Source organism: Neofelis nebulosa, chromosome 10 (genome assembly GCF_028018385.1).
Source record: "Neofelis nebulosa isolate mNeoNeb1 chromosome 10, mNeoNeb1.pri, whole genome shotgun sequence".
NCBI lineage: Eukaryota > Metazoa > Chordata > Mammalia > Carnivora > Felidae > Neofelis > Neofelis nebulosa.
Window position 1 is genome coordinate 43,201,522 of NC_080791.1, and position 9,272 is coordinate 43,210,793.

The following is a 9,272-nucleotide window of genomic DNA, read 5'->3' on the forward strand; positions in this document are numbered from 1 at the left end:
TCGGTTAGTGTTTGACCAGCTCAATTCATGATCTCGCCGTTGGTGAGTCTAGCCTGGCATCGGGCTCTCTGCTGCCAACACAGAGCTTGCTTCAGATCCTCAGTCTCCCTCTCTCTCTGCCCCTCCCCCACTCTCTCTCCGTCTCTCTCAAAAATAGAAATTAAAGCTTAAAAAAATTAGTTAATTCAATAACCCAATTCCCAGTATGAATATAGCCATGGAAAAATTACACTGATACATGAGATGAGTGATTTTTTAAACAATGATTAACATTATGGATTAAGAAGAACAATAATGTAAGTAAACATGCATTTTCTGAATACATTATAGTTATTTCAAATAAATATTAGTCAGCATAATTGTCATTGCAAGTTCTATCAACTTGAAATTCAGAAGTAAGACAGGCATGCATTTCTCTGACTTAACATTGTTCTGGATATTCCAGCCAACACATTCAGAAAGAGGAATTAGAGGTATAAAATTGTAATTATTGCCTTTATTTTCTAAATATCATTTACTTAGAAAATCCCTTAACAAAAATTCACTAAGGCACCTGGTTACCTAAACCCTCAAGCCTTAATGGTTTTCATATAAAACAATATGACTAATTCTATGATACTAATATTCATGAGAACACAATATGGAAACATCCAGGAATATACAGGGAGAAAAGAGTATAATTAGAGGACACTAGCCTTAAATACATTTCCAAACATAACCATAAGATAAATAATGACAACAGTATAATACTGAGACAAGAATTCACAGAAAGACCAGGAGAAGAGAAGAGTATATACATCTATGTCTGTGTCTCCATATATCTATCCATGTATGTATGTATGTATGTATGTATGTATCTACCTATCTATTTATCTAATTCATCTATCTATCCATCCATCATCCATCCATCTATCCTGGATGTTAAAGCTGAGACTCACCTGTGCCTGGAACAGGAGGAAGGAGTTTAGGCTTCTGCCAGGAACGAATGCAGAAACCACCTAGAGGATTGGTGATCCAAATCATAATTCCTTGAGTCCATAGAGGCACTCATTCAAATGAAATCATGAAGTTTTTCAAAGATTAAAAAAATATAGATTTGTTCTTTTCTGCTTTCAATATTTTATTCATAGAAAAAAACTAAATATTCACAAAAGTAGAAAGAAGAGAAAACTGAACTAACTGATCATGAAACCATTACAATGATCAACTCATGGGTACTTTTAGAAAATACATTTTAAAACTTAGTCAACTAAGTTTTGAAAGCAAAATGGCAGCAAAATCACGAAGTTATATTTGAGGCTAAAATAAAACAATATATATTTTGCAAGCATTGGCAATTTTAAGTGTTTTAGAATTTTGGTATTCTCTGGAAATACAGTGTCCATATCCATCACAGCCAGTGACATGCTCCCTTTAATAAGGACAGTTATCTTAAGGAATGTTTCTGTCTTGAGTTCCCTATTTTTATTTTTTGATATTAGTAAGCCTCATGGAGATATAGGAGTTCGATATACATACACATATGTGCCTCCTGCTCCTTCCTCATCACAGATGAGGTGCAGGAGTCCTGAGGCACGATTCCACAGGAAATGTCAGGGTCACCCAGGATCCTCGGCGTCCTCTGCCAGCTGTGGCATGCAGATGAGAGGAAAACGTCTCACTTCAGGAAACAGTCTAATCCAGTGTTCTCCTCACAGCTCTGTCATCTCATTGTTTATTCCAAGAGCACTCAGTGCATGGAGTTTCTAGGGGGTGGATCTGGGGTACAGAGGGGAGCCAGAAAATACTGCGCCAGATCCCCTCTTTCCAACCAGTCCTCCTCTGAATTGAGGAGGAAAGGCAAAAAGGAAGGAAATGAAAAGGGACAGAGAGAAGAGCCCTTCCAATTGACACAGATGCCTTGGACTTTTGCTGGGAAGTTCTCTTTCCCGCCCTTTAGTGGCTGAACAAAACTCAGTTAGGGTCCGCATCAGAGGAGTCACCTAAGGAAGATGTGCTGGAGCCACTGTCCCCAAACTCACAATCTTCGCATTCACTCCCGCTGCTGGAGTCTGAGGAGCTGCTGCCTTCCTCCCCTTCCATCCCTTCCTCATCTTCTCCTGATCCCCAAGAGGCATGAGCATTGCCCCCAGTGGTCTCTGGTGATTCTGTCTCCGGAGACTGCAGCCCTGACTCCTGTCCAAGCCCTTCTTGCAGACTCCTTGCTGATGGCGACTGCAGATCTGTCCGTCTGACCTTGGGATCTGGGCCTCCCCTCATGCTCATGTTTTTACACTTACTATAGGTCGCCTCTCTGTAGGCAGCATACTGTTCAGGAGACAGGGTCTTGAGCCAGTCATCCAGATCCACCTTGTACTGTTTCTGCAGCTCCTCAGCCTGCTGCTTATAATGGTCCTTCTGACTCTGCGGGACTTGCTGCCAGCGCCTGCCAATCTCCACCCTGCGCTCCCTTGGGGGCACATCTCGCAGCTCCCTACTTGACCACAAATCCCGGTGGAACTTCTCATATCCGTTCATGGGGGGCTTTCGGGGCTCTCCACGGAATATCATCCTCTTGGAAAAACAGCTTCCTAGAGGAGACTTCACTTCTGGCACGTGACTCGGAAACTTCTTTTGGGCCCCGTTTGGGCTCCTCTTGGTTACATCCGATTTTTTGGGTTTCTGGAATAGATCAGGGTGGTCATCCTTGAATTGAGCCAGTTTCTCCTCAAACTCCTGTTTCTCCTTCTGAAAATCTTGAATATATTTGAGCTTTATCTTCTCTGGGAGCTCCTTGTATTTCTTAGACAGAACCTTGGTCAGCTCCTGGTTGCTCAGGTTGGGATATTTTTGGGAGCACTGAGGCCGCTTCTCCATGAAGAAGCGAAGGTAAGCAGTCAGGGGCTTCTTGGGCATGTCCGGATGTTTCTTACGTTTTTTGCTTCTGTCAGGCTTTTCAACATGTTCCTTGGCTTCCAGGACTAATTCTGTCAAAGTGCAAAATTTTCTCAGGTGATAAGAAACCTCCAACCATTTGAGTTTGCACATTTCTCCAGAATAATCCTTAAAAGCTACTTTTTCCCAGTCCATCTGTGACTGGGTTGTTTTGAATGTGTGGCTGTCATTGGAGGGAAGGTTAGTCTCCATGCGGTCCAGTAACTTCACAATGTCTTCTTTGGACCAGTGACCTCGGCCTCTAGACAACGCCATTTCTAGTTCTTGGGGCACTTATCTGGTCCTAGCAGTTCAGAAACTTCAGCAGGAGCTCAAACTTTCTCACTTTCAAGGTTTAGCACATGAGTTATTTCTGGAAGTCCTAAAGTGTGGGGAGGTCCATGTTTCTGAGAAGAGAGAGAAGCAATAAATGAGAAAATTACAACCCACTTGGGATATGCCCCCCCCATAATTTAATCACCCTTAACGATGTAAACAATGTAACAATGTAAATGGAAACAGAAATGGAAAATTGCCCACTTCTGAGTTGAAATTTATGTTCACATTTTTTCTTTTGTTTTGCTTTGTTTTTGAGAGAGAGAGCTCAGAAACTTGAAAGAGGGGCAGAGAGAGAGAGAGAGAGAGAGAGAGAGAGAGAGAGACTCAAGTAGGCTCTATGCTAATCGAGGAACCCTACATTGGGCATGATACCATAAACCTGGGATTGTGACCTGAGCAGAAATCAGGAGTTGGACACTTGACCTACTGAGCCACCCAGGCACCCCACTGTTTCTCATCTTTAAGCCTCAGTCCCTTTTACCATACTGCAACAAGATTTTCCAATTAAGTTTTAGGGCCAAGCCAAATATAAAACTACATGAAATCTAGAACATTCCCTCTAGATATCCCCATTTATATATACAATAAACATAAAATAAATAAAATAAGTATATACATTTGTAAATGTAAAAACAATAACATTAATTGAAAGCTCAGGAGTAAACTGGAAAGACTTACATACATAATTTTTGTTAACTAGGCATATTACACCTGCTTAGAAAAGTCTTAAGCCTGCTGATAGTTAAATTACTTATTTTTAAAGAAAAAAGTACCGATTCTTCTACTAACAAGGGTGTGCTCATCTAATGATTGTGTAAATGGTCTCATCAATGCTTATAGGAAGATCCACCCAATTGGGTTAGGAGTTCTGTGTTCTCTGGGCTCTCTACTAGAAAATGGGTAACTTTCTGAGTTCCCACAGTCCAGCCAACTTCACAGACTTACAAACAAAACAAACTTACTTTGCCCTTGCAAAGCCTTTAGTTTGGGATCCCTGAAGCTCTTCCCTGATTAGGTTTCTGCAGTAGGCAGGACCAATGGAAGATGTACCTTTCTGTCCTTGATTAGAATAATTCCATTCTCAGTCTCCAGAAACCATATACTGAAATTACCCTCCTGTTGTTGGTTTATCCTTGCCATTAATTTTAAACAATGTGCACATGGCAAATTTTTGTCTGGGTTTCTGGGTCCCCACATTCTTCTCCCATTCCTGCTTACACATCTGACTATCTTTCAGTATAGTATTTGAATGTAGGTCCTTCTCTTCAGTGTTAATTTCAGTGTTTTCTTGTGGTCTAGGATCTGATAGTTTCTCATCTTCAGGAGGCCATCTAAATCCTTTCAGTGCTGCTCAAGTTCTTAGTCTACCGAGGCTAAGGTGACCTTTGATATCAAAATGTGAATCATTGGGGCGCCTGGGTGGCTCAGTCGGTTGGGCAGCCGACTTCAGCTCAGGTCATGATCTCGCTGTCCACGAGTTCGAGCCCCGCGTCGGGCTCTGTGCTGACCGCGCAGAGCCTGGAGCCTGTTTCGGATTCTGTGTCTCCCTCTCTCTCTGACCCTCCCCCGTTCATGCTCTGTCTCTCTCTGTCTCAAAAATAAATAAACGTTAAAAAAAATTAAAAAAAAAATGTGAATCATTATACTGAATTCTGGGTTTAGGGAGATGTAATCTCTAAACAAAAACTACAGAGGATTTGTGAAAGCAATATGATCAAAGTTAAATTGGCTATCAGGAGATCATGATTGCAAGAATGACTTAGTTTTACTTCTACAGCAAACATTGGTGAGACGATAGCTCTATTCCCTTGGTGAACACAGTTTACATGAGAGGAATTCCTGCCTCTTCTCAAAATAAAGCAAATACAGTATCATAAGTTTAATGTACCAGCAAACTGCATTTGTTTCTATGAAATCATTTCATTTTCAAATTTAAAAAATGACTCCATTCCTTCATCTTTTTCATAACTTAAGCTACTTTGTCATCTGATTTTGCTATATATTTTTGGAATAATTTGGTGCTTAAGTTTGGTCTGTTGTTTTACTCATTCCTTGGCTGTTTATATAGATTATAAAGACTCACAAATTAGTTTCCAGTCTTGTAATTTTTTATTCTGTGTAGATCGTAAAAATGAGTTAGGACAATCTTATTTTCTTTGTATACATATATTACGTTCTGTTCTACAAATGGCAATATGCAAGTATGTTAGAGGAAATACTTGGTAATTTACAAGTAGATAACACATTGGATAATTTGGAAAATAACTTGTATTTGACTGTTGGCAAATGATTTCAGAAACGTCAGTTTTCTGACATAAAGTTAGAGATGGCAAGAATGAATGGGCTTGCCTTAAAGTGACACTGGTAACTGTGCAGAAACGTCAGAAATTAGAGGGACAGTGTGTTCACTTGGAACAGAAATAAATGAATGTTTTTGCAAAACAAAATTTTTAAATTATGATATGTTTTCTGGTGCTGATTATAATTACATGATTGTTAAATCTTTTCACCATGACAAGGAATGCTTGGTAATAATTCCTAAGGACTTAGAATATGCTGCCATTCTCTCCTCCTTCACAATTGGTTTTCAATGCAGGTGTGTTTGTAATAAAGATAGGAAGGCAAACTAAAAAACTTTGTATATTCATGTAAGAAGATTCAAGTTGAAATCTGGTCCAATTTTACAAAGATTAATCCTGTTAACACTCATATTCAGAAATTGGTTTTGGTGACAGATTCTGTTTGAAATAAAAAACATCAAGGAGAAAATTTAGTTTTATGACTGTCTTATGTATGCACATTTTTGTGCATTTTAATCAATGGGTTGCAATAAAGGCATTTTTCTGGATCATGGATGAGGGACAGAAGACATACAGATGAGTGGCGTTGTATAGATTTCTTCATCAATTTAAAAAAAATTATTATCTCTTATAATGATGTTATTTTACTAACCATCCCCAACCTGACAGACTGTTCTTGGAACTGTAAACTTATCAGAAAATTCTTGTTGATTTAATTAATTCAGTTGCTTAGAAAGCCCAGATTGCTTGCTTTTGCCTATTGTAGTGTCTTGGAGAGTAATGGCTTACTGATTTTATTGGGTCAAAGGTGGGATTTCTGGCTCCAACATTTAGTAGCAGTGTAATTTTAGACGAGAAATCATGATTGGATGGTTTTGACACTTAAATGAAAGTAGATGAGCTTAGTGAACTGCCCTTGTTAAACCAATCACTGGCTAGTCACATTATTGATTGATATTTCAGACCAATCAGGACTCACCCCTGCAGCTATAGATTGGATCAAAGTCCTGAAGTGCATGCTTTTTGGAGGAAATTAACAAAACAATACTCACCAAAACTCTTTCATACAGGAGGAAGAGTGTTGGAAAGGCCTATGCCTGCTGGTTATGCAACAAAGCTTTCTTACAGGAATTTTATTCATTTATTGCAAGTATACAAATATATTTGGCAACTGGAACCCATATCACTAGCAAGCATGGATTTAACTAGTAAGGTAATTAATGTGATAATTAGGTCACCATTGGGTCAATGTATAAGCAGCTGCAATAGAAGTTAGGTTTTAGTTACCTAGTATATATTTAGTTACGGTAATTGCTTTCAATTGTTTATCTACAAAAACTTTAATAATATTAAAACAAATAATTTTATCAACATGCTTAAAACCATGGAATTCTTGTAATCTGCCTTTCTGACTAAAGTATCTTGTTACTAAAACAACTTTCTTTTCCTTTTCTTTTTTAATGTTTATTTTTGAGACAGAGAGCGGGGGAGGGGCAGAGAGGAAAGAGTATAGAGGATCTGAAGTGGGCTCTGTGCTGACAGCTGAGAGCCCCACTCGGGCTCAAACTCATTAACTATGAGATCATGACCTAAGTTGAAGTCAGATGCTTAACCAACTGAGCCACCCAGGTGCCCCGAGAGTATCAAAGTAGAGGAGATATTCTCTTTTTATCAATATAAGGCTAGTTTGCACATAGTAGGAGTGCTTTCTTGAACAGGATTTTGGAACAAATTACTGAACTGAATGGCAAACCCTCACTCCCCTTTTTTGGGAAATGAATATGTTCCTCTTGCCTTATTGCAAAGAGCCCCTCTTTATGAAGTGACATAAATAGTCCACAAATATTAAGACCAAAACATGCACAGAAATCTTATATGTGTATACAAATATACGTTCATGCCTGTCATCTACTATAGCTTATTTTTTTGTCCTATATCTTAGTCTTCTTTATCCATTTTATTGTTTTTACTATCAACTGATTTTATTTTTTATTTTAAAAAATATTTATTTATTTATTTGTTTTGAGAGACAGGGAGAGAGAATGTGTGCACGCACGTGCAAGTGGGGAAGGGGCAGAGAGAGAGAGAGAGACAGAGCGGGAATCCCAAGCATGCTCTGCACTGTCAGCGCACAGGGCTTGATCCCAGAAAATGAACCATGAGACCATGACCTGAGCAGAAATCAAGAGTCGGACGCTGAGCCGACTGAGCCACCCAGGTGACCCTACTATCAACTGATTTTAAACAAAACTGATACTGACTTCATTAGAGCGGATGCACTTATTAGCACCTTCACAATATAAAAATTAAAATAGTAAGTAAAATTTGGGAGTGTTAAAGTTAGGGTTACAGGTGACCAAAAATTGACACTTATCTCAACAGTAACAAACACAGTTTACTAAAACATGATGTACATTTTTCTATCAGAATAACCTATGACTTCACCATCAAGTAAGACTAACAACTTTCTGTTCTCAATCATTTAGATTTATTTGCAAGAGAAATTGCAAGGGGAAAAATATCTTTGTTTAAATTTGAGGGGGGCATTTTAGTAATAGACTCATATTAATACTGTTGATATGTAGAAGAATTGCTTAGTATTTTTCCTGATTCCTTTAAGAACTGTTCTTTGGTTTTTTTCTTTTGGTTTTATTATTTTTTTTAATTTTTAAAAATCTATTGGGTTTTTTTTTGGTGGTTTTTAAAAATGTTTATTTATTTTCAGAAAGAGAGAACAGGGAAGGGGCAGAGAGAGAGAGAGGGAGAAAGAAATCCCAGGTAGGCTCCACCCTGTGAGCACAAAAGAGACTAATGCAGGTCTTGATTTCATGAACCTGAGCCAAAACCAAGGGTCAGATGTGTAGCTGACTGAGCTACCCAGGTGCCCCTTTTTAGGTTTTAAAGTGGAGTCACTTGGATCTGGGCATTCTTGGAAGCAAAATGACTTAGAAATTAATATTTTGTGCTAAGAGAAGAAATATTTCACAAGAACAAAAAGCTTGAATGTTTTTCTTTTAAATTTTGAAATCACAGATAGTTTATATGAATTCAGATATTAAGTCAACTCAGAAATGGGCTAGGAATTTTTAAACTGGTTTTGACTAGAATATTCTTTTCTTTACATAGTGGAGATTTCCTTCAATAAAGAAATAACTGATCATGATATCAAACTGGTTGTGTGAGAAGTTTGAGGTGTAGGCATGACTGTCAAGATGCATCTTTGAATTCAGACAGATCTAACTATTGTGCTGTGTGGAGAACATCAAGACATATTATGGATGATGATTTCACCTCTGGAAAACAGTATTGAGAGCTGGATGTGGGCCACTGTTGGGAGTAAGCTCTAGGAGTCTATAAGGATTCGTGGATAAGGAAGAATGGCCCACTGATGGAATCTGAGGATACATTTCTTCTTTTATGTGTGAAAGGATAATTGTTACAGTCTCCTGTGCAGTTTCCCAGTGTTTGTCAGGAAAGAAATCTCTGGGCCAGTTGGTATGTGTTCCTTGACTTCTGATTCCATCTTTTGTTTTGTTCCATCTTCTGTAAATTGAAATCATCTCTGTGGCCCACTTACCTAGAATACATGCTGTGGTTGCACACCTGGTTTGGGAGTTTGCTGGAGTTACAAAAATATACGAGTGTGTGATTCCAGCTCAATGGTGTAAAGTAGGAACACAGAGTTTTCCCATCATAGACAGACTTGGTTATCTACAATGC

At 38.6% G+C, this 9,272-nt stretch overlaps 1 protein-coding gene and 1 long non-coding RNA gene across 3 annotated transcripts in view; one reads left to right on the top strand and one right to left on the bottom strand.

Annotated features, from left to right (window-relative positions):
- Positions 1–9,048, top strand: part of LOC131487157 (uncharacterized) — a 40,414-nt gene extending 31,366 nt beyond the window's left edge. For both annotated transcript variants that reach the window (XR_009249642.1, XR_009249641.1), the window contains one exon: positions 8,679–9,048. This is a non-coding gene — a long non-coding RNA (uncharacterized LOC131487157). The remainder of the gene's footprint in view (positions 1–8,678) is intronic.
- Positions 1,913–3,201, bottom strand: UBTFL1 (upstream binding transcription factor like 1). The gene has a single exon (XM_058687512.1). The coding sequence runs from the start codon at positions 3,187–3,189 to the stop codon at positions 1,954–1,956; it is 1,236 nt and encodes a 411-aa protein (XP_058543495.1). The 5' UTR covers positions 3,190–3,201; the 3' UTR covers positions 1,913–1,953.
- Positions 9,049–9,272: the final 224 nt, after the last annotated feature.